At 47.4% G+C, this 25,231-nt stretch overlaps 1 protein-coding gene across 11 annotated transcripts in view; it reads right to left on the reverse strand.

Annotated features, from left to right (window-relative positions):
- ANK1 (ankyrin 1) overlaps positions 1–25,231 on the reverse strand; it is a 126,740-nt gene that overhangs the window by 12,615 nt on the left and 88,894 nt on the right. For 8 of the 11 annotated variants that reach the window (XM_083368327.1, XM_083368328.1, XM_083368331.1 and 5 more), the window contains 12 exons: positions 24,141–24,345; positions 23,182–23,278; positions 21,934–22,162; positions 21,415–21,540; positions 18,920–19,039; positions 16,842–16,926; positions 15,164–15,244; positions 13,206–13,337; positions 11,203–11,349; positions 6,277–6,666; positions 6,112–6,184; positions 3,112–3,385 (listed from right to left, as the gene is read on the reverse strand). In XM_083368327.1, coding sequence (XP_083224453.1) covers positions 3,112–3,385; positions 6,112–6,184; positions 6,277–6,666; positions 11,203–11,349; positions 13,206–13,337; positions 15,164–15,244; positions 16,842–16,926; positions 18,920–19,039; positions 21,415–21,540; positions 21,934–22,162; positions 23,182–23,278; positions 24,141–24,345 — 1,959 coding nt within the window. Of the gene's footprint in view, positions 1–161; positions 3,083–3,111; positions 3,386–6,111; positions 6,185–6,269; positions 6,667–11,202; positions 11,350–13,205; positions 13,338–15,163; positions 15,245–16,841; positions 16,927–18,919; positions 19,040–21,414; positions 21,541–21,933; positions 22,163–23,181; positions 23,279–24,140; positions 24,346–25,231 lie in introns of those variants that run through there. The other 3 variants (XM_083368334.1, XM_083368325.1, XM_083368326.1) reach the window with 3 other exon arrangements.

Below are 25,231 nucleotides of genomic sequence, written 5' to 3' on the forward strand. Positions count from 1 at the left end.
AATGCCAGATTCCCTGTCCAGCGGTCCTTTTTCACCAGGTGGCCAGCTCAGCGGGCCTGCGGGGTCTTCAGCTGGCCCCCAGAAGCTAAGAAGAGCAAGGTATCCATCGGTTGAGGCACCTCTGCCCCGGGTCTACGCCTGCCCACCACGCAAGTGGCTACCTGGACGAAGACGCGCCTGCGCACCACCCGGGTGGACGCTGCCTCCTCCTCGTCACTCAGCCCTTCGCTCTCCCCCAGCTCCTTGTCCAGCTCCTGGTGGACGTGCTTCAGCACGAACTGGACGGAGCCCTGGGCGATGTGCAAGAGGTTCTGGCAGCTGACCAGAAAGAAGCCCAGCAGGACTAAACTGATGACCAGTTGGGTCAGGAAGCCCCACATGATCCCGGGTGGGGTGGGGTGGGGGGAACAGCCAGGGGGCTGATCACATCCCAGCCGGTTTGAGCCTAACGCCTCCTGCTCTTATGGCCGCAGGGCAGCCTCTGGGCTGGCAGCTGGAGCAGCCGCGCTCTCTCTGCACTAGGCAGTGGGAGATGGGGAGGTGGGTGTAATTCTAGCCTGGTCCCAGAGCAGCTGTCTTGGAGGGCCCTGGCCAAGCCTTCCGTCCCCTTCTCCCAGGAGGAGCTTTGTTCAAAGTCACCCCTGGCCTCTCAAGGCAAGAAGCAGTTCACAGGATTGGATGGATCAGAATTCCCCGCTGCTGTGCCTAGGAATGTGCTCTTTAAACCAGGTTAGGATACCTCTCCAAGCCCAGCCCAGAAATTGGCATGCCGGGGTGGGGGAGCTCTATTTCTGGTCCTGCTGGGTCTGCCCTGAGCAAGACCCTGGCGCTACCCAATTAGGAAGCAAGCAGAGTTGCTGGCCAGGCAGATATAAATAGAGCCAATTGGCTGGGAAGGTGGGGGGGGGTCCTTCCTCCCCCAGCGAAAGCAGGAGGGGGAGAGGAGCGCCATCTGCTGGTCAGCAGCCCTAGCTGTGGGATTTGCAACTAGCAACCTATTACAGGTGGTCCTCCACTTGCCACAGTTCATGTAGTGACCGTTGAAAGTTACCACGGTACTGGAAAAAAGTGACTTATGGCCGTTTGTCACAGTTACAACCTTTGCCCATGATCGTGTGATCAAAATTCAGACGCTTTGGCAACTGACTCGCTGTTTATGACGGTCGCTGTGTCCCGGGGTCCCGTGATCCCCTTTGGCGACCTTCTGACAAGCGAAGTCCAACGGTTGTAAAGCCCGATTCGCTTTGCAACCACGTTACTAGCTTCACAACGGCAGTGATTCACTTAACAGCTGTGGGGAGGAAGGTCGTAACGTGGGACAAAACTCACTTAAGAAATGTCTCACTTTGCAACAGAAATTTGGGGCTCAGTTGTGGTCGTAGGTCGGGGACTACCCAGATGCAGGTTTATGCTTCCCGGCTAAAAGGGACCAGAGGTGCCTTGCAGACAACCCACAGCAGAAACAATACGGAGAACAACACTTTCCTCCCAGGATGGATGAGGATCAGCCAAACTAAGCAGCCGTACACAACACCTCAGGTCTGGGACTGTGTTCATCAGGAGAGGAGAATTTTGCAAAGGTTTTCCTTGCTGCAGCGTCGGCCTCTTGCATTTCCTGAGCAAGCAGGGTTAATGTTTAGAGATTGATTTATTTCTGTCCTGAGCAAGGATGCGTGGGTGGTTGCGCACAAATTGATGGTTGTGGGGATGGCCTTGGGAGACGGGAGGAAGAGCTGCAGCCTAGATAACCGCCATGCAAAAGGCTTCTCAGGCCACAGAAGGGAAAAGGGGCAAGAGGGCAGAAGAGCTTGACACCAGCACTTTAAGGCAGTCAGCAGAATAGATCTTAACAGAATAACGGAAGGGACCTTGGAGGTCTTCTAGTCCAACCCCCTGCTCAAGCGGGAACCCTATACCATTACAGAGAAATGCTTGTCCAATCGCTTCTTAAAAACCTCCAGTGATGGATATATGGCTGTTGTGATTCAGGGTCAGCCTGTGGGTTCGGCATTTGGGTCGGATGACTCAGAGGAGGAGGAGGAGGGTGTTGGAGAGGTTGCTGAGGGGGTTGGAGAGCTTGCTGATGAGAGCCCTCAGCCAGGCCCCTCCCACCTGGTCACGACGCAGACCCAGCTGTGTGAGCCTGACAGCGTGGATGAAGATGACCCACAGCTGGCCCTGTTCAAGGACGCCCGACGCAGGAGGCAGTCAATCAGGAGTAAACAGAGGAAGGCAATGGGGCACCTTGGAAGGAGGCAGAGAGAAGCCACGCCCTGAACTGTATAAAAGGGGAATGCGTGGGAGGGCTGGTTTGCTGAAGGCAACCGTTTGAATAGCTCCTGTTTCATGGTTCGTGTTTGCTCTCTTTGCTCTGTTTATGTTTTTATGTTAATAAATTTGGCAGGCTTAGTTCCAGCCTCTTGCCTTCTTGTAAAAGGGGTTGTCCCTGCCTTATCTGCAGGGCCGGTAGCAGGCTGGTACAGAACAATGGCATCAGTTTCTTGTCTGGACATATATAATTATATATATATATATATATATAAGTGCAGACAAGAAACTGATACCGCGAGTCTAACACTATCCTTATGGTAGAGGTTACAGTAACAGAATCCTGCGTCCCTGGAAGTATTTGTACTCTCTCCTCTCCAGAGAACTAAGGAAGGTCTTTCCGTGCCGCCTTCTGTTGGCTAAGATACATTTGCATGACAGTCGTCCAGCCTCCAAACCAAATAAGTGCAATACAGGCAGTCCTCGACTTACAGCGGTTCAGTTAGTGACCATTCAAAATGACAACATCACTGAAAAAAGTGACTTACGTCCATTTGTCACACTTTCGACCATTGGTAGCATCCATCCTCAATCGATGTACAGATGCTTGATAACTGACTCACATTTATGACGGATGCAGCGTCCCGGGATCACCCAATCCCCTTCTGCAAACTTCTGACAAGCAAAGTTAGCGAGGAAACCGGATTCCCTTGAGAACCGTGCGGTGACTCGCTTAACAAATGTGGCAAGAAAGCTCGTAAAATGGGGCAAAACTCGCTTAACAAATTTCTCACTTAACGACATAAGTGTCAGTCGTAAGCCGAGGACTGCCTGTAGACTGACCTGCATTTGTGCAAAGCAGCTGCTGTCAGAGTCCTCCAGCCACTTGGCCAGGCCTTGCCGCCTCCCAGGCTGGAGACCCCAGTCCCTCTGGAAGGGGGAGCTTTCCCGTTCTTCCGACGAGTCGATCCGCATGTGCTCCAGCTTCTCCCGCTCCCGGCCCCGCACTCTGTAAGACGACACCCCTTGTCGCAGGAGTGGCGGGCTCCGGGACACCCCTTTGCCCAGGTCCGACAAGCTGGAGATGAAGGCGCCCTCGACCACCCATTCACCGGGCCTGGGATGAAGGACAGAAAGAGAGGGGGGGGTCCCCCCCATTCCCTTAGAATACAAAATCCAGAACTTCGACACGCCATCAGATGTAATCTGGAATTTCACGGCCACTTTCCAAAATTTGCTGGCGCCCTTGACAGACTCCGAAAACCAAGACAGACGCACACAGCTCCTTCCGAGCAGCTTCCTCGGTTGTTCCTCACCTACAGATGGAAATCTTGCCAAACTAAATGAACTATTTGCATCGTTAAAGGGACACTCTGGGAATTTCTAGGAAGGAGCTGCCTTGAGTCTCTTTCTCCCAACCAAACCATCCACACCAGAAGTCTCCAACCTTTTGGGCGCCAGGGGCCGGTTACGTGGAGAGACTGGAGGGGTGTGCTGCCTGCATCCTGTGGATGGGGCTTTCCTGGCATGCCACGGCCCGGTACTGGGCCACAGGCCGGGGGTTGGGGACCCCTGATCTAAACTTTGCTGTCTCTTGGTCCTCTGGAATACAGCCTGTCCCCCCTGGGAATACAGGCTACGTTCCACCCTACGGCAGGGACTATTTGGGGACCGCGGTTCAGGCGTTTTGAGGGATGAAATGGGTACTTTAAGCACCTGCCAGGATTAAGGTATACTGGGAAAGGTCGAGGGCAAGAGAAGAAGGGGACGACAGAGAATGAGGTGGCTGGATGGGGTCACTGAAGCAGGAGGCGTGAGCTTAAATGGACTCCAGAAGATGGTAGAGGACAGGAAGGCCTGGAGGAACGTTGTCCATGGGGTCGCAATGGGTCGGACACGACTTCGCAACTAACAACAACAACATTCCATATCTCTGTGTGACCTAATGGTAGATCACTTGAGTAAAGTAGACCTTTCATTGCAAGAACATTGGGGTGGGAAGCTAAAAGAAAGTAGAGAAAGGTATGAATAACCAAGAGAAGGGTTCAGGAAAGAACAGGAAAGAGAAAAAAAGGGTGAAATGATAGGGACAGGTATTAATTAAGACATTTGGACAGAAAAATCAAAGGAAATTAAAGATCTAAAGAAGCTGGCTATGTTTCTGCAATCCATATATTATAGGGACAGGAGACTCTAGTAGTTATACTTTGGGGGCCCTCGTGGGAAGAAAAAAACCACTTCATTTAAAAAGCAACAGAATGTTGTACTGCCGGCATCCCGGGAAATTCCGATTATTCCATCTCTGGCCATGGGGGGTGAGCTATTACCCCCCGTAGATAGGGCGCGCAACTTGGGGGTCCTTCTAGATTCACAGCTCTCTTTAGAAGAGCATATTGGAGCTGTGACTAGGGGGGCCTTCGCCCAGGTTCGCCTGGTGCGCCAGTTGCGACCCTATCTGGACCGGGATGCCTTGCGTACAGTCACTCATGCGCTCGTGACCTCTCGTCTGGACTACTGTAATGCTCTCTACATGGGGCTGCCCTTGAAGTCCACTCGGAGGCTCCAACTGGTGCAGAATGCAGCCGCGCGAGTTGTACTGGGAGTTTCCTGATACTCCCATGTTACACCTTTGCTCCGCGAGCTGCATTGGCTGCCGGTTGTCCTCTGGGTGAGATTCAAGGTGTTGGTAATGACTTACAAAGCCCTACATGGCATGGGTCCGGATTACCTACGGCAACACCTGCGGCCGGCGTCAACTTCCCTCCGTCCAGTGCGCTCCCACAGAGAGGGCCTCCTCTGGGTGCCTCCGATCAAAGAATGTCGATTGGTGGTCCCCAGGGGGAGGGTGTTCTCTGTGGGCGCGCCAGACCTGTGGAACCGCTTGCCGGTGGAGCTCCGGATGGCCCCCGACCTTCGCTCCTTCCGGCGGGATCTAAAAACGTATTTATTTGAGCAATCTGACCTGGTTTGATGGGTTAGGGCTGGGGTTTTAATATGTTTTTTAATTATTGTTTTAAATTTGGGCATTATATTTAATCGTTTTTTAACTTTTGTATTCTGTTTTTATATTTATTGCCCTGTACACCGCCCTGAGTCCTTCGGGAGAAGGGCGGTATAAAAATATAATAAATATAAATATAATATAAATATAAAAAGAAATAATTCATATTTCACATTATCTTCCCATGAAATATTGTTTCACTCACTCATTCATTCGTTCCAATTGCAGCCCACCCCAATCCTACGGGACCCTCATTGTTAAATACACTTTGAACTCCTGATTAACAACTGATTCTCTGAGTTAAGGAGCAAAAGATACAAACAATCAAACCTAAAACCACAAGGAAAGAACTATGAACGAGAAGACAACTGAAATATAGGAAATCTATGTTGATCATTTTGAAACGGTGGCAGCGAAATTTTAAATAACACTAGCAATAGCACTTAGATTTATATACCGCTTCAGTGCTTTACGGCACTCTCTAAGCAGTTTACAGAGTTAGCATGTTGCCCCCCCCCTTTATTTTACCGACCTCGGAAGGAATGGAAGGCTGAGTCAACCTTGAGCCGGTTAGGATCGAACTGCTGGCAGTTGGCAGAATTAGCCTGCAATACTGCATTCTAACCACGGCGCCATCACAGCTTTTATATTGATTGATACCCACAATCAAGATGGAAATATCTGGGCCTCTTCTGAGCAATTAAGTCGGGTCTTGCCAAATATGGACTGGACATTTTCTTGGGGACAATCCAGAACTGGTGCCGGATGTCTTCCCTATTTCCCAGGCTAGCCCACCTTCAGAGTTCCCCAATCCCCGCCCTTTCAACTGGGCATTGCCTTACCTGTCCTTGCCCTTCTCTATCACCCGGCTAACAGAGGGCGACTCTGTGATGCTCACTTGGACTCTCTGCTGGCCTGGAATGAGAAAGAGGTCACAGTGGGAACCCTGACTCCTCGAGTGCCCCCCTAGTGCTCGCCATCTGGCCTTCTCCCCTCTGACCTCTGACCTTCCTCCTGCTCTAACATGTCCATCAGGCCATTCATGGCGTCTGAATCCACTGTGTCTTCCTCCACCAGGTCCATGGAGCCAAGAGGGTCAGGGCCATGCACATCCTCCAGCAGTTGCCCCGTGAACCGCCCTTCACTCGTGGCGTCCGAGTCCTCAGCCTTGCTGCAGTCCAGGGAGGAATCTTCGGCAGTCACCAGCGAGGGCGTCAGCCCGGAAGACCACACCTGCATGTCCGACATCTCCAGGAGGGCATCCTGCTCGCTGGCAGCCATGGGGATGGCTTCCAGGATGGCCACCTCATTCCAGTATTGGTCGGCACACAGCGGGGAAGGCAGAGCGTAGTGCATGGAGGCGGGGGACAGCAGCTCGTCCTGCAGCGAAGCATAACCTGCGTAGGCAGACAGAGGACGACAGACTGACACACTGAGCTGGGACTGGGAGGGGGGTGGGGACAGGATTAGGCAGGCCTGTCCCTCTGGACGACATTTCTCAACCTTAGCAACTTTACGATTTGTGGGCTTCGACTCCCAGAATTCCCCAGTCAGCTTCGCCGGCTGGGGAATTCTGGGAGTCGAAGTCCACCCATCTTAAAAGCTGCCAAGGTTGAGAAACACTGTTCTGGGTGTGGAGATTATTTTGTGCGCCAAAAGGGTCTCCATCCCAGCTAGTTTGATTGCCACTTCCTGAACCCAGCAGGGTGGATCCATCTGGGTAAATTAATGTTTATGGAGATTCTCAGTCATCTGGGTCATGGTTGTCCCAAAGGTGCTTTTTCACATGGCAGCTTTTCTTTTTTTTGAAGATGCTTCGCTTCTCATCTGAAGAAGCTTCTTGGATGAGAAGCAAAATGTCTTCAAAAAGGAAAAAAAAGGAAAGACAAAAAAAGGGCATCGGGGCAGAGTCAGGAAGTTGGCTCTGCACAGAGTGAAGGCAACAACCAAAGCAATGTTTGTTGTTTCTTGTGGAATGCCATCAAGTGTGGGAATGGGAAGAAATAAAAAAGGGAGAATATTGTCCCTGGATCCTTTCAGTGCTGAAATCCCATGGATGTTTCTTGTCCTTGGATTAGGGGGATGACGTGATAGTAAAAATCCAGTATTTGAGTGGCCGCCACTAAGAAGAGAGGGTCAACTTATTTTCCAAAAGGCAGGACAAGAAATAATGGATGGAAACTAGTCAAGGAGAGAAGCAACCTAGAACTAAGGAAAAACTTCCTGACAGTTAGAACAATTAACCAGTGGAACAACCTGCCTCCAGAAGTGGTGAATGCTCCAACACTGGAAGTTTTTAAGAAGAGACTGGACAACCATTTGCCTGAAATTGCATAGGCTCTCCTGTTTGAGCAGGTGGCTGGACTAGAAGACCTCCAAGGTCGCTTCCAGATCTATTCTGATTAATCCTCCTCTTGCTTCCTCTAGAGAAGCATCTTCATGAAGGCTAAAGGTGATTTGAAATGTGGAACTACGTTTTTATCTGTATGCCCAACTGCATCGCAACAAGAAGAAACATCAGTGTTGAAGCCATTTATTGGAGAAGTCCCTCTGTGATCAAAATTCAAGACTTTGCTTGACAGAAGGTCGCAAAGGGGGATCACATGACCCCGGGATGCTGCGACCGTCATAAATAGGACTCAGTTGCCAAGTGTCTGAATTTTGATCACGTGACCATGGGGATGCTACAACAGTCGTAAGTGTCAAGAAGAATGGTCATGACCCTTTTTCCAGTGTCATAGTAGCTTTGAACGGTCATCTTAAATGACCTGCTGTAAGTTGAGGATTAACTGTATCTTATATGATGACAATGCAGGCATATCCAACAATTTCTCTGAAAGGCAGCTATGGAACATGACCTCGTGGTCTCATGACTAACCTTCAGACACTCAGGAGGACATCCAGATTTATGAATGTTTGCAGCGTCCCATTATCACGTCATTGTGTTTTATGACAGTTTTGCTGAAAACTGGCATCTGCTTTTAGTTTTCAGCAAAACTGTATCCATCGTGAACCGTTGGTTCACTTCATGATTGCAGCATCTGCTTAACACGTTTGGTGACTGCTTGATGACTGCCATGTTCACTTAAGGACTGTCACAATAAGGTCATAAAATTGGGCCGGTCACATGATGGCAAGCTCCATTATGGTCATAGATTTGAGGACAGCCAGTACAAGGGGATTATGGCTAGCAGGAAACTTCCAGTGAAGAGCAAGTTCACCTCTCACAATTAATGGCTGCTTAGTTGCCAAGACGGTTGATGCGGGGAGTGGTTAGGACAGCTCCTAAACCAGCCTGAGCAGGCCTCACCATGTACAGAACTGTCCTCAATTCATTGCTTGCTGTGTTCTCCTTCTTCTGACCTTTATCTGGCTCCTTCTATCAGAACTGGGACTCTATCAGAATCTCTGTCTGTCTGTCTATCATCTATCTCTATCTTTGCCTATCTTTCTATATCTCTATGTATTATCTATCTATTTCTGTCATTTATCTCTATCTATGTCTGTCTGTCTGTCTATCATCTATCTATCTCTATCTATCTACTATCATCTATCTATCTCTATCTATCTACTATCTATCTATCATCTATCTCTATCTCTATCTTTCTATATCTCTATGAATTATCTATTTCTGTCATTTATCTCTATCTATGCCTGTCTGTCTCTCTGTCTGTCTATCTATCTATCTATCTATCTCTTTCTATATCATCTCTCTCTCTCTCTCTCTCTCTCTCTCTCTGTCTTTCTGTATCTATCATCTATCTATATCTATTCTTCAATCAGAATTGTAAGCTCTTGGGTTCCTAATTGCTAAACATGGCAAAGCCGCTGCCTCCAACTTATCTTTTGGCAGAATCCCTGGACTAACCATTTCCATATAAATTTAATAAATAAATAAATGCCCGCAGGCAATTATAGGCCGATCCAGAGCATTTTGGGGGGGCGGCCGGGGGAGAAAGCTCCCAATTACCCTGTCCAACCGTGGCACTCTTTCAACCAAAAATTACAGGAGGATGAAGGGGTGCAAAAGAAGGGAGCTCTAGCTTTGGGAAAGAGGAAGAGTTGAGCAAAGTATTAAGGGGGAGGGACTTTCAGAAAAAGGTTAGGTAGGCTTGAGTAGGAGTAAAGTGTGAAAAAGAAAGTCAAAATAACCCCGCCTTGATTTTGCTTGGTACAAGATGTTGCAGAGAGAAATTCAGTCAGTTTTTCAAGCTTCTGTTATTCTACTCTACAATAATAAACAGCGTCCCTGGAATCAGAGGTCCTTGGGGCTCTCTGAGGTTGGTTGCTTTCTTGCAGACATTTCATCACCCAAACTAGGTAACGTCACACGCGCTGACGATCAGCACTTAACACTGAGGAGGTTACCTAGTTTGGGCACTGGGACGTCTGCAAGAAAGCAAACAAGCTCAGAGAGCAGCCAGGGCCCCCGAGCTACAAATAGTCTCTTTTACTGATTCCAGGAATCTCTACGGGGGCTGACCCTCTGGTAAATGCAGGGAAGAGAAACAACTTGCGTGTCACTTCTCCCAAGGATTCAGTGTGAGTGTGACGATTGTTCCATGCAGCCACAAGGCAGAGCTGCCCAGCTGCAGCCAGACTGGGTCTGTCCAGGTGAGCTCAGGCATTGGCTGCAAGCCACTGGAAGGCCAGGAAAGGAAGCAGCAGCAGCAGCAGGGGAGGGGCAGGCAAGGGGAGGACCAGCAGGAAGATGCAAAGGGGAGCTTGGGCTGAGCCTGCACCGAGAGGCCAGGCGAGTCATGCGCTGGTTAGCGAAGCCGCAGTTCTAGGATGGCTCAAATCACAGGAGAGAGGAAAAAAGACAGACCGAGACAGCGGAGGCAAGTTGCAGAGGAAGAAGAGAGAGAGAGAGAGAGAGAGACCGGGATAAAGCCAGTGGCGCCATCTTGGGCACCTCCCAGACAGCCAGCTTGGAACAACCAGCACCTTTTCTGGCAGGAGAGAAAGTGGAAGATCACACAGGGGAGGAAGAGGGATGGAGGCAGAGAAAGAATGGCAGTGCAGTAGAGAAGCTGGGTGCACCCCTCTTAAATCGCCTTAGAGCCTTGCAGGCTGCGTTGGGCCTCCAGCATCCCCTAAAACCCCTCCCGTCTTGATTCACACCCATGTAAATTACTGGAGATCCCATTCTTCAAAGGGATACCTGGATTGCAACTCTGGACCGTAAGCCAGGCCCCTTCATCGCATCCAGGACTTGCTGTTGACGTCTCAAACTTAAACTGTCCAAGGCCTGGTCTCTGTCTTTGGTGCTTCACCTTCCGGATCCAACAGCTATTCCCACACCATCTCATCAGCATGACGATTTACTGTTTGGAAGAACTCCAATCCCATGAAGAGCAGTAGCCACAAGAGGACTGGCCCTCGGTCCCCACGTCTCCTGGACAGTCTGCTTGCTTTGATGCCGGAGACTTTGGAGATGGGGGTCCAATCTATCTTCCTTTAACCCATTGTTTCTCAACCTTGGCAGCTTTAATAGACGTGATGGATGGATGGATGGATGGATGGATGGATGGATGGATGGATAATTCTGAGAGTTGAAATTGTCATGTCTTGCAGTTGCTAAAGTTGAGAAACCCAGGAGTCCTCAACCTTGGCAACTTTAAGACTTGCGGACCTAAACTCCCAGAATTCCTCAGCCAGCTTTGCTGGCTGAGGAATTCTGGGAGTTGAAGTCCGCAAGTCTTAAAGTTGCCAAGGTTGAGGACCCCTGCTTTAAGCTGTAAGGAAGAAAGAGATCTGGCTATGAAATAGGGATGAACTCAGATACATACTGCCTCCTGAAGGTCAGTGAGATGGTTCCTCTGCCAAGCATTCATTATTAGATCCAGGATGAGAAGGAAAGGTGATTGTGATCACAGGAGTCAACTGGGAAAGACCGGAAGCTGGTAGAACAGAGCAGATCTGGGACTCACCATTGATCTGGGAGGGAGAGCCGGAATAGTCTCTGTGTCGGTAGCGCTTGTCACCCTTCAGGCTGTGGCTCTGTCGCCCTGAGCCTTCCAGCATGTTGATAATTTCGCTACGATCAATGTTGCGAAGGGCTGCATAAAGGCTCTCCACTGGAAGGGCAAAGGAGGAGGAAGAACTTGTTAGGAACAGGAAACCAGAGCTAGGCCTAAAGCCAAGCGGAGCCTTGCCCAAACCATGGCGGAAACACCAACTCAAACGTACAGGAGGTCCTCGACTTACAACAGTTCATTTAGTGACTTTTCAAACTTACAATGGCATTGGGGGGAAATATGTGACTTATGACCACTTTTCACAAGTTACAGTCTTTGCAGCGTCCCCGTGATCATGTGATCAAAATTCAGATGCTTGGCAACCGGTGTTCTGTACCAGCCTGCTACCGGCCCTGCAGAAAAGGCAACCCCTTTACAAACGGCAAGAGGCTGGAATTACGTCTGCCAAATTTATTACTACAAAAAACAAACAAGACACGAACCAAGATACAGGAGCTTTGAAACACTATCTGAGCGGTTGCTTTCAGCAAACCAGCCCTCCCCACACATTCCCTTTATAAAGAGTTCAGGGCGTGGCCTCTCTCTGCCTCCTTCCGAGAAGCCCCACAGCCTTCCTCTGTTTACTCCTACTTGACTGCCTCCTGCGTCGGGCATCCTTGAACAGGGCCAGCTGTGGGTCATCTTCATCCACACTGTCAGGCTCACACAGCTGGGTCTCCATGGTGACCAAGTGGGAGGGGCCTGCCTGAGGGCTATCATCAGCAAGATCTTCAACCCCCTCAGCAAGGTCTTCAACACCCCCCTCCTCCTCTGAGTCGTCCGACCCAACTCCCGAACCCACAGGCTGACCCTGAATCACAACAACCGGTTCATATTTATGCACGTTTCTGTGTCCCAAGGTCAGGTGATCCCCTTTTGAGACCCTCTGGCAAGCAAAGTCAAAGGGGAAACCAGATTCTTACTAACTTATCAACTGCAGTGATTCACTTAACAACGGTGGCAGCAAAGCTCACTTAACAAATTCTCACTTAACAACGTCAATTTTTGGCTCAACTGTGTGGTAAGCCAAGGACTACCTGTAGTTTGATTTTATTTGGTCCTTTAATAGGAATGGTCGCCTTCTTTTGGGTCAACCCGCCTTAGCATCTGAGGTTGCCCCGAGCTTTGAACATCAACCACTTTTATAAAATAAGGGAGAGGAGATGGGCAAAGGAGTAAGTGAGGAATGGGTGCTCCATTCATTGATTAAAAAGCGGCAAAGGACTACCTTCCATTATTTTTTGATATGGCAGAATTCCAATTGTAACCTTCTTTTTGGTTGCTCATATTCATAAATGGGAGAAGAAATAGGTCAGCGGAAACTGAAGGGAGGACCCTCAACCAATCTGTTAGTCTTCCCCAACTCTGCACTCTTAATTCCCATCACAGATGGATGTCCAAGATGACAAGAAGACTCTAAGTTGCATCTGCTCATGTTCATATTGGAAGCACCAAGATGCTTCAGGGATTAGCCAGTGATATCACCATTGCCCAGAGGGCAATGGTTGGGGGCTCCTTTCATGACCCCACTAATGTGCACACTGAAAGTGGTACCCATCTATCTACTCACAATTAGTCTCTTTCAAACTGCTAGGTCAGCAGGAGCTGGACCAAATGACAGGAGCTCATCCCATCACATAGCAGCACATGGGTCTCAAACACGGGCTTGCTGATTGTCAACCCAGCATCCTAACCATGTGAGCCACTGCACTGCTCCCCCTAAGTTGCATTCATTTGATATGAAACTGCCAACAGCATGGGTCTTAATGCATCTTTCCATTGCTGAATAGGATGGAACCCAAAGATTTTTTTGGTGACGTGAGCTGATTTTAGAAAACCTCTGGAGAAAATCTAAAGCATCTCTCCAATATGCAAAAGATGAAGCCCTCATTTCCGACACTATCATTAATACTCACTATTGGCACTCTGGCCACCACGGCTGGTCCAAAGATTCAACAGGGCCATGCTCTGCTCCAGGAGGGAGTTGGGATTCTCAACTCGGATTCTGTTGATGTCATCCACTCCAAATTGAAGTTCCCGAGCCAGCTCTGCAGGCAATTGTGGAGAACACAGTACATCAGCCAGTTCAATCATAAGGAAAGAATAGAAGGCAACTGGTCTTCACTGCTTCCAATCTCCACTGAGGTAGTCCAAGACCAGGGGTCTTCAAACTTGGCCCGTTGATGACTTGTGGACTTCAACTCCCAGAATTCCTCAGACAGGCAAGCGTGGAATTCTGGAAGTTGAAGTCCACAAGTCATCAAAGGGCCAAGTTTGAAGACCCCTGCCCAAGACCAACAAGGCTAAACTTGGTTGATGCAAAGAGGCAAAATGGGATTGCTCCCTTAACCTGATTCCTGGGATACCTGGAGCCTCCAATGAAAGGTCAAGGAGGAACGAAGAAGGTAGGGGTATATCACCTGCGGACAGAACAGGGCTTTGGATTTTTGACGTTTTGTCTCTTACAGGGCTTACAGTCCAACTGTTGTATTTCCCAACTTCCTTAAGTTGGCCTTTGGTTTTCAGTATTCATCAATACTGAATACAATATTCATAGGGAGCAATCTCGGTATAAAAGAATTTAGAGCTGTCCTTGGGGAAGGTACGAAAAGGCTATCAAGGGAAGAAGCAATGAGCCATAGGAGGGAATTGGGCAAGAGAATTCAGAGGTTGAAGGATGGGTGAGAAAAGACTCAAAGAAACGCCATCTTGATTTTCGTTCAGCACATGACAGGATAGAGAAGAACTTGAACAGGCTTTCAAGAGTCTGTTAGTATATCCTACAGTAGCATTTCTGGAATCCCTGCAGTGTCTATTTCTTGACCTAGCCCAGTGGGCCAACAATGGGGCCCAGAGAACTCATGGAGCCTGATTGATTGATTGATTGATTGATTGATTAGCCCTTGGGCCATATCAAAGTGCAAAGTTCCAGAAACAAATTATTACGAAAATTTGATAAAAGCAATCTAAAATGGAATTAGATAAAATAGAATTTAAAATGAAATGGGAATAAAATAAAATGAAATCGGGATAAAATACAGTCTAAAATGAAATTGGAATAGAATACAATAATTTAAGATATAGATAAAATGTGATCAAATTATATTTCGGTGTCACTCCTGCAATCTACCGCAATCAGCCCCACATATGCAGATCTCAACTGGACCATTTTGCTTAAGTACTGTGCTGTGTGAAATGTTATTTTCAGATTCTGGCTGCGCATAGGGTAAGTTGTTTTGATACGGGGATCCCAATGGGTCATTTGTTTGGTGTATAGACCGAGGTACCTGTCTCTCTCCCTCCCATACAGGCAACAATCGAATGGAATGTGAGCCAAGTCTTCTCCCTCTGGTGCTCCACAAATGCAGAGATGTTCATTGTAGGGTATGGAATTGAATCTCCCGTATCTAACCATTGTGTCAAGCTGTTCGAATCTCGCTCACGTAAATATCTTCCTTAGATGTTTTGGCAGTTGTAATTTCAAATAGCTGTCTATTTGAAAAGTACGTTTGTATTTGCTCAGCCATTTCAAGTTACCCACCTTACTAAGGATAGCTATGACGTTTTGTGTTTCTATATCCTTAATTCTTTGGGGCATGGAGCCTTAGGATCACAGAGTGTTCACCTCTGATGTCATGTGTTGATTATGGAACCTGAGGTTGCACATCTAGGTCTCCAACAGGGACTAAGAAGACACAGAAGCCAAGCACGGGGAGCTAATATGCTACCTCCAATCTCAGAACCACGATGTTCTTCCTCCAAGGTCCAAACCTCAATGGCCAACTCAGTCTCAGGGTCTCTCTTACCCTTTGGTCCAAGTCTGCCATTTGACCTGGCTTGGTTCCTTCCCTGCCCCCAGTTTAGTGCTACTTACCAGCCCAACTCAGTCCCAGGTGCTCTGCAATCACCGCCAACTTCATGCTGGTCCTGTCTTTCTCTGTGCTGTTAAGAGAGCCTGGATGGAGAGGAACAAGGTCAAACTCAGCCATCTCCATCTTCAGGTACTGCTGGAGTTGTCCCAAAGATGCTGTTCAAAAGGCAACTGGACTTTCTTGGAGGGGGGCGGCTTTCGTCCTGGAAAGCATTTTGCTTCTCCTCCAAGAAGCTTCTTCAGTTTGCTATTGATGGGATCATAAGTAGCATAATCCCAACAAACCGTAGCAGACTTCAGGAAGCATTAGATTCAATGTAAATCAGCTTAGTGTTTAGGAATACTTACGTCTTGATTGTCTATAGCAGGGATAGGCAGCCCTGAACCCTTTACGACCTTTATGACTCTCAGAATTCCTGAGCCAGCATAGTTGCCCAACCCTGGTCTATATAGCATTTTGATTATTGATTGTAAAATTGATTATAAATTTATGGGTTTCTCCTGGATTTTAATTCCCGGAGAAATAAATAAAATTACATTAGTAATTTTATTTTTACCGTATTTTAATCTATCAATATTATTTTTTTAAAAAAATTACTTCTACTTTATAGTGACAGTTACTCATTTTATGCTGGTCTATGACTGAAATAAAATAAACAAGGACATAATTCAAGTGTGGTTTCCATATTGTTCTTTGAATGGGGGGGTAGGTGTGGGTGTGTACATTTTGCAAATATTTTTCTAAAAACAAATTTAAAAGCATCTGAGCAGATTATTTTTCTGAACAGGTCCCTTGTCGGGAGCCGGGGGGGGGGGGCAGTAAAGATGCACAAGGCTACCTGCCTTTTTTAAAAAAAAATGAAATCACCTATTTCAACAGACTACTCTTCAAAAAACAAAGATGAGGGACAGATATGGCTGTGGTGCCAACGGTCTGCCATCGATCACCACTACCACCACCCCAGATCACAGTAGGGTCCATGGAACAGGACAACTGAGGAACTTTTGATGCAGAAACACATTCTAACTCTATTGTGGACAGCTAGCACATCAAGGAAGATGTGAATAAACCTGCTGGGTCTTTCCGCTGGAGACTTCGTTTGGAATAAAGGGAGCCTTTGCAGAGAAAACATCTACCTTCTTATTGACATCACCCATCCCTGGTGGGACATTGTGCCTTGAGCTAGGTTTTCCAGCTTACAAACTCTCAAACTGGCAATTTCATAAATAGGAATAAGAATAGAATAGAATAGAATAGAATAGAATAGAATAGAATAGAATAGAATAGAATAGAATAGAATAGAATAGAATAGAATAGAATAGAAGATATAGAATATAGAATATAGAATATAGCATATAGCATATAGAATATAGAATATAGAATAGAATAGAATAGAATAGAATAGAATAGAATAGAATAGAAAACTTTATTGTCACTTTAAATGTACACTAGTCAGCTTACATTAAAATGAAATTTCATTGCATTCAGCTCCCCAAAAATACCATTATGCATATAAAAAAGTAAAGGTAAAGGTTCCCCCGCACATGCGTGCTAGTCGTTTCTGACTCTAGGGTCCGGTGCTCATCTCCATTTGACCCAGTCAAATGCTAAGAGTCTAGCAAAGAGGAATAGAGTTCTAGGCTCTGTCCAACTTGCATCGCTGGGATCTTGCCTCCTTACCTAGAGTGCTGTCACTGAGCAGGCTGTATCTCTCTCTCAGGGCAAGTGGTGTCAAGGTTCTCCTTCGATCTTCACTGCCAGAAGTCTGCGACAACAAGGAAAGGTTTAAGATCTTTCAGCCTCAAAGTGGAGAGGGGCATCCACCCAACATATACTTCCTGGGTGGGATACTCAAAAACTAAAGACTCTCCCATTTCTGCCACCGGCCTGGGACATCTCATGAGCAGAGATCTAAGAACATTGATTTGGGAGATCCCCATAGCATTCCTTGTTCCTTGTTCCATAAGCTAGCTTGCTGAGGAAGGCTGGTGTTCACTGCAAGCATTATGTGGTGATCTGGAACAGGTCTGGGCAAACCCACTCCTTAGAAAGAATGGTCCAGAGATCTCTGGAATGTTCCAATTCTACTCCAAGCCACTTCAATCCCACTCAGTAAGGGAAGGTGTGTGTGTGGGGGGGTGTCTCTCTCAATTTTCTACAAGTTAAAGCTCCCAAAATAAAGCTGGTTCATGGTGTTCCACATATGGTGTTTCAGAGGCTTGTTTTGCAGATGGACCATGTCCAGGATACCACAAACTGTTCAAAAACACGTGTCAATGCTTCTAACATCGAATGTTATTGCTTGACAACACGATTCCCTGGAAAACAGCTGGATCGCCCTCAGAACTGCTGAATCATTGTGATCTTCTAGAGATCCAGAATATTCTGGAATTCTCTAGCACTGTCTTATGAGTCAGTCCTCCACATACCTACCACAAATAATAATTATGCGTTACACTCTTTTTAATATTTTTGTTCGCAGATGTTTCCATTCCAAACATCATGGCTACTGATGACTTTATCTAGTTTGGTAATGAAACGTCTGCAAGGAAACCACCAAGCTGAGAGAGCCCTAAGAAAGCCTGCAGTTCAACCCTGAGCTATAAATAATCCCTTCTATCAGTACTACTAAGTAAACCCTGGGAGAATGTAGGGTGTGGCTACCCTGAACCTCTTACTTCTTCCCCAACCAGCTTGGGACTGTGCAGTCTCTTAATTTGGGTTTCTGTCTGTAATGTGCTGGTTCCTCCCTGGGAGACTATCCATTCCTTCTCCAGGTACAAACTTCATCGCATCATCCCCCCCCCTCCTCAAAATCATGCTCCTTTCCGTATTTTCAAGGGAGCTAGGCAGTAAGGGGGGGGGGACAAATGCACAACTGTTGATCTTTCATCGGAATCTGACAGCTGTAGATATACCCAGCTTGGGTGTCAGAATCCATTTATATTCCGTTCCTGACTCCCTATCTGTGCAAACCTAAATCTCACCCCCTTATTGGATTCTGCCATTCCAAGGATGGGAAGAGAAGATGTTAATTGGCCATCTCTACCCCTTAGACCATGGGTAGGCAACCTCGGCTCTTTTATGACTCATGGACTTCAACTCCCAGAATTCCTGAGTCAGCTGACTCAGGAATTCTGGGAGTTGAAGTCCATGAGTCATAAAAGAGCCGAGGTTGCCTACCCCTGCCTTAGACGCAAGGTTGGGTATTCAGCCTGCCTGGAGGCCGTCACAAAGACCAGAGAACAAAACCTTTGAGCTAAGAAGAACAAAGAAAGGGTGGGGGGGGGATTCTGGTTTGTATCTCCGACTGGAATGTGAAGGGGAGGAAGTATCAATGTTGTAAATGTACTGATTTTTCTTTTTTCCCACTAGGGGTTTTGACACATAGAATTTGACTGATCCGAGATTGACCAAATGGTCTGAGGGGAGGGGTTTTTCCTCAGGGACACTTTAAAAGTATTGACCGGCAACACAGTTTCCAGATCCTGTCTAGATTATCCACTGTCAACCATGTTTTAGTAAAAGTTCCTGTTTGGACAATCTCGTCTCCAAGAGTTCTTCTTTCCTAAGATGTGGATTGGGGGTGAGTTCTGACATTGGGTGTGTTGCAGGGAATTGCATCTTGCAAGCTTGTAACAGGACTGAATCCTGAAGCTGTTTCTAAGCCTGCTCTGCAAGGAGCCAAAAAGAGTAGGATACTACTCAAAGCAATGGAATATGGGCAGGATAGGACAAGAAAAGGTGGACTACCTCACCTTGGAACAGGGTGGCATAGTGACGTTCAGATGGCACAGCACATGCTGAAGCTCCTCATACTTCATGGGCTTGCGGAGGAAAGACAAAGAGCCACTGGATTCCCGGCTACTGTCCCTCACCTACATTTCAGAAGACCAGAGGGAAGCAATGAAAGTCGTTCAAGAAGCTGATCAAAATATCACCCGTCTTCCACAACCCTCCTTTACTTACTATCAGCCCCCATCTTTCTAATTTTACTTTCCTTTCTAGTATTATCAGAAAGATACTCAGAAACAAAGACAACTTATTTTCTTTCTTCTGTGAGCCTGGGAGATAAATTCCTGGCAATTAATTGCAGCTCCAAGGCTGGTTTGTAGTCCTTCAAAGAATCATCGGATCTAGAGTTGGGAGGAGCCACTGCAACAGACTTCCCTGAGCCACGGAATGGGAAGCAATTTTTCAAACAATATCAGGACAAGAACAAATGGACATTACTTCTGCATTTTCTAAACCCCGGGTCTCCAAACTCAGCAACTTTAAGACTTGTGGACTTCAACTCCCAGAATCCCCCAGCCTGTTCTCTTATGAGTCTCCCATTTATTTATTATTTATTTATTTATTAATTCGGTTTATATACCGCCCTGCTCCCGAAGGACTCAGGGCGGTTTACAAGGCAAAATTTAAAAACAATACAATATAAAATTAAAATTAAATTAAATTAAGTCTAGCCCCAAAAAATTAAAATCACAATTTAAAAACAATTTTGAGTCACAAGACAGCAAGAGGAGCAAGGCGGCATCCATGGAACAGCTTGCCTTGCAGAGTGATGGGTGCTCCATCTCTGGAGGTTTCCAAGAAAAGATTGGACAACCATTGACCGTGATTGTATAAGGACTCCTGCCTTGGGCAAGGGGGTCGGACCAGAAGTCTTGCAAGATCTCATCCAGCCCTAGGATTCTATGATTCGAAGGTGGCCCTGCCTCAACATGTTGTTGTTGTTGTTAGTTGCGAAGTCGTGTCCGACCCATCGCGACCCTATGGACAATGTTCCTCCAGGCCTTCCTGTCCTCTACCATCTGCTGGAGTCCATTTAAGCTCACGCCTACTGCTTCAGGGACTCCATCCAGCCACCTCATTCTCTGTCGTCCCCTTCTTCTCTTGCCCTCAAACTTTCCCAGCATTAGGCTCTTCTCCAGTGAGTCCTTCCTTCTCATTAGGTGGCCAAAGTCTTTTTGAGTTTCAGCTTCAGGATCTGGCCTTCTAAAGAGCAGTCTGGGTGGATCTCCTCTAGGACTGACCGGTTTGGTTGCCTTGCAGTCCAAGGGACTCGCAGTCCAAGGTCCAAGGGCCTCAACATACTTCCTGATAAATGAGAACTAAAGCATCCAAGATTAGTATCCAAGATTCTGCGACTGTTTTCCTTACAATAAACCTGACTAATGAGATTCTTTGAAAATCTGGCTTAATGCTGTGGCCAAGAGCTCAACATTGTTAAGTCCAACCTCTGCTCTCTGCAGGAATCCAGATTAAAGTTCCCACACAATGAGTTCCCAGCCTCTGCCTGAACACATCAGTGAAGAAAGGTCCCTCACTAATTATTTCAAGAATTGGTTCCACGCTGGAGTGGTTTTGTCAATGTTAAGGCCATTATTCATGCCCCCTTAGGCTTGAACAACTGGAAAAAGTCTCTCTCCGTCTTCTGAGTGATATTCCATCAGGTACTACCTATCTTCTCTTCGGCTGTCTTTCCTCCAGACTAACCCTCCTTCAGCCTTCCCTTGTAGGACGAAAATTTCAGTCTCATCATAATTGCACTTCTTTGATCCTTTCATCCTTTGGCAACTATGTTCCTGGCCCTGACTTTAGCTTCAAAGAGCTGCTGAGCTTCGAGGGTAAAGTAACAGTGCGATCGCTTCCCTTGCCTGGCCAAGGTCAAGAAGACTCTTCAACTGCAGTGAGAGTTAATTGTTCCTTGTTCTCACCCTCGCTCTTCCTGACAGTCAGAACAATAATCCACTGGAACGGAAATTGCCTCCAGAAGTTGTGGGTGCTCCATCACTGGATGTTTTTAAGAAGAGATTAGAAAGCCATTTGTCTGGAATGGTCTAGGGCAGACATGTCAAACTTGTGACGTCACGTGACATCGCGCAACTTTTTCACCATTGCTGGCAATGGGGTGGGCGTGGTTTCTCGATGTTTGACGCCCCCTGGTCTAGGGTCTCTGGTTTGAGCAGGGGGTTGGGCTAGAAGATCTCCAAGGTCCCTCCAGCTCTGTTATTCTGTTCTGTAATTCTGAAGTGACTCAAGCTTAGGTTTTCTTTCTGAAATGTCTACTTACAATAAGTAACTGCTTGGTGGAGGCCCAACCAAGCCAAGATAACGGTCCCTTCCATGAAGCTGAGCTTTGCAAGACCGCAAAGAGATGTTACAGACTCTGTTGGCATCCTTACCTGGGAAGAGAGCCAGCCAGAACAACTAGAGACAACCCCAGATTTTCAAAACTTTTGCTGATTACCTTAACTGGGATGATGAGGCGGTTCTCATGGAATGACTGGAACAAGAAGCTCCGTTGCTGGGCGGCCTTCTTGATTGGCAGCAGGTTCCCAGAAAGCTCCATGTGGAGTGGCATGCCTTCAGCCACCTGCGAAAGACCAATGTAAGGTTCTCCAGGCAATTGTTTCTTACCATTTTAAAAGGTTGTGTTCCACCTCACCCGTTCCCCTCACCCGTTCCCCATAGATCCTTGGTAGCTTCTGGAGATAGGTAAGAGTCAATGGAATTCATGGGGTCTGAACTGAGGTCTCTTATGACAGCATAGGGCAGGGGTCTTCAAACTTGGCCCTTTTATGACTTGTGGACTTCAACTCCCAGAATTCCTCAGCCAGGCGTGCCTGGCTGAGGAATTCTGGGAGTTGAAGTCCACAAGTCATAAAAGGGCCAGGTTTGAAGACCCCTGGCATAGGGACTCCAAATTGATGACACGTTGGCGTTGCCTTCTGGCTCAGCCTGGTCATCTCCTACACCTAGGAGTTACCTCAATGTCCCGGCTGCGTGCCACTTCTGTGAAGTTTTCGTGCTGTTCCAGCGTTTTGTCCACCTTGTCATCGGTCATGCAGTAGCAGCGCAGACGTCCTTCCCGCCCATCATTCATTTTGGCAAATACCACAAACTTAGCCATGTAGGGCACAGCTGCCAGCTCCTTGTACAACAGAGTAGCAAAATGGACAGCTTCGGCTGTGCGCGGGCAGTCTGCCAGCCAGAACCTAGGTAGTGGAAAAGGTGATACAATTCTAGGAGCCCCGGTGGGCACGGTGGTTAAATGCAACAATGCAGGCAAACTCTGCCCAGGCGTCCAATCCTGATGAGGTTCAAGGTGGATGGAGCTCAAGGTTGACTCAGCCTTCCCTCCTTCCGAGGTTGGTAAAATGAGGACTCAGATTCTTGGGAGCAACAGGCAAATAATGCTTACATTGTAAACCGCCCCGAGAGTGCTATGAAGCTCTGTGGGGTGGCATATAAGTCTAAAATGCTATAGCTATGAGAGGCCACCAGAAAAAGTCGAACAACTGCTGTTCAGTTGCCAAGAAAACAACAGGGACATTTCTATGGAATCAACAGAAGTCAAGCTTGACTCAATGGCGACGCTACTATTGAGCTGGAAGGGGCACTGAAGATCTTCTAGTCCAGTGTTGGCGAACCTTTTAGAGACCGAGTGCCCAAACTGCAACCCAAAACCCACTTATGTATCGTCAGGTGCCGGGTGGACAAGGCCCATTGGGTGGACGTGGCCCACTGGGTGGGCGTGGCTGTGGTGGTAACAGCAGACTGGGTGGGACTAAAAAGTTCAATCAATTCCAACTTTGCGAGATCTTTTTTTTCCCTGCAAGAAGTTGAAATTGATTGATTGAACCTTTTTCTTTTTGCACACGGCGTCAGAGGCCTAAAGCGAAAAGGTTTTATAAAACCCAGCTGAAGACCTAGGACTGGGGCAACGGTGCGCGTGCCCACAGAGAGGGCTCTGTGTGCCACCTGTGGCACACATGCCATAGGTTCGCCACCACGGTTCTAGTCCAACCCCCTGCTCACACAGGAGACCCTAGACCATTATGTATCATAAAGGGGTGGTGCAACATTCACCACCCTGTGTTTCTTTAGGGTTTCCTTCCCCAACCCAATGTCCTCCAAACATGTTGGATTACACCAAACTGGAATGATCAGAGATCCAGCATGTGTTCTTGAGGTGCTACCCAACACATTCTCCCAAAGCTCCCCTCCAATTCACCTGGCCGACACGTTGGTGGTGAAATTTGCACACTCGTCAGCATAAGTTAATTTTGTGGTCCCAGTGATGTCCTCCCATTGTGCTGGTGCGGTTCCTCCTGAGAAGACAAAGTGGAAAGAACTGATCATCTTCAATCCCCAGTTTGATTCTAGAAATTTGATACAGAAGCTCAGCTCTGCATGATGCCAATTGGCCGGCCCTTCGCAACTTGTTTTATATATATGTCCCTATGGTCATGTAGCTAAGATTTGGGTGCTTTGCAACCAACGGGTGTTTATTCCCGTCACAGTGTCCCATGGTCATGTGATTGCTGTGTGCATCCTTTTGGTAATAGAATCAATGGAAAAACTGGCACTAAAATTGCAAGTTGTTGTCACATGAGGTCTCACTGAACAACCACGGACGATGCACTTAACCACCACAGTGGAAGTAAAGTTGTAAGTCCATCGTAGTCGTGCGACGTCTTGCTTAACAACTGCATCGTTTAATGACAGAGTTGGCAGCCCCAACTGGGGTTGTTAACTGAGCCTGGGGGCAGAAATGTAATTTGAGAAGATGTCAACTCTCTTCCCAAGACCCTCTCCAGTTCTCACAAAGATAAAAGCGGAGAAGGGGAGGGAGATGCTTTCAGACTTGCAAGATCCTGTTACCATAAGCCTACGATAAACCTAGGATTGGCTGCATTGACTTTGGTTTCCTAGTTTGGTCTGTCTTGAAGAGTTGGCATCATGGGACATTATTCTGAAGATGTTTACGAGAGAGGGCAGTGCTTGTGTCCTCCATATAATGGAGAATCAAGGGTTGGAAGTAAAAGAGGGCCGAGGAGACCAAGGGTCAAGAGGATGTCCAGACAAGTTTTTCCCGTAGCACAGCTTCCAAATCCTGAGCTCCCCCCACCCCAAACTGGCAAGATGGGAAGGGATGCTCTTTCTTAGATAAGCCCAAAAGTCCCTGCTCACCTATAACACTGCAGAGGAGGCGCAGGCTAGTGGTATCACCTTCCCCACTGTCTCGGGGACTCTCTCTCCAGGAAGGGGGCAAAGGGATGCGCAACCCAATAGGCCGGTGAAATTTCCTACGGCGCGGTTCCACTGTCACAATTGGGCTGAAGGTTGCCTGGTTCCCCAGGAGTTTCGTCACCAGCTCATCGGGCACTGGCTGAGCCTGCAAGAGAAAGACCAAAACCCAAGGTCTCAAAATGGGGCCTCTTTCTGAATCAAAGCCATGAAGAAACGGTGGGCTGATGTTCCTAAGAGGCCCCAGGCAGGCAGGATTAAAAAGAAATTGAACAGTGGGCAGAAATGCATCCGGGAGTTGCAAGTAATTGCTTGAATGTCTATTAAACTGTAGGAAGAACTATTTGTCTGCTATGTGTCTCAGCTCACCAGTGTAGCCTACAAAACCGCCTGCACAAATATATACAGGTAGTCCTTTACTTAACGGCACAATTGAGCCCAAAGTCTATGTTGCCGTACGAGATAATTGCTGAGTTTTGTCCCATTTTACGACCTTTCCTGCCACAGTTGTTAAGTGAATCACTGCAGTTGTTAAGGTAGTAACACGGTGGTTAAGTGAATTTGGCTTCCCCCTTGACTTTGCTTCTCAGAAGGGTTGCAAAAGCTGATCACATGACCGAGGGACACTGCAACCATCATAAATGTGAACTAGTTGCTAAACATCTGGATTTTGATCGTGCGACCAAGGAAATGCTGCAACCAATGTAGGTGTGAAAAATAGTCATGTCACTTTTACAGCGCTGTGTTACTTTGAACACTCATTAAATGAACTGTTGTAAGTTGAGGACTACCTGTACATAGATATGAAGAATTCTGAACTGTGGGAGAATGGCCAGCTAGGCTGGAGGGAGGGGTGAAGCATAAGCAGCATAAGTATGACCTCCCCCAGGCTGTTCCAGGGAAAGGCAAGCAGACAGATGTGATTCTTGTAACATAGGTAAACAACAATAAAGTTTCAGCCTGACGCTATTCACGAGTAGTTCAGTTGTTTGAGCCTGATGTTGAGTTTTCATCAAGATGTCACATCATCACTA

Source organism: Vipera ursinii, assembly GCF_947247035.1.
Source record: "Vipera ursinii genome assembly, chromosome: 8".
NCBI lineage: Eukaryota > Metazoa > Chordata > Lepidosauria > Squamata > Viperidae > Vipera > Vipera ursinii.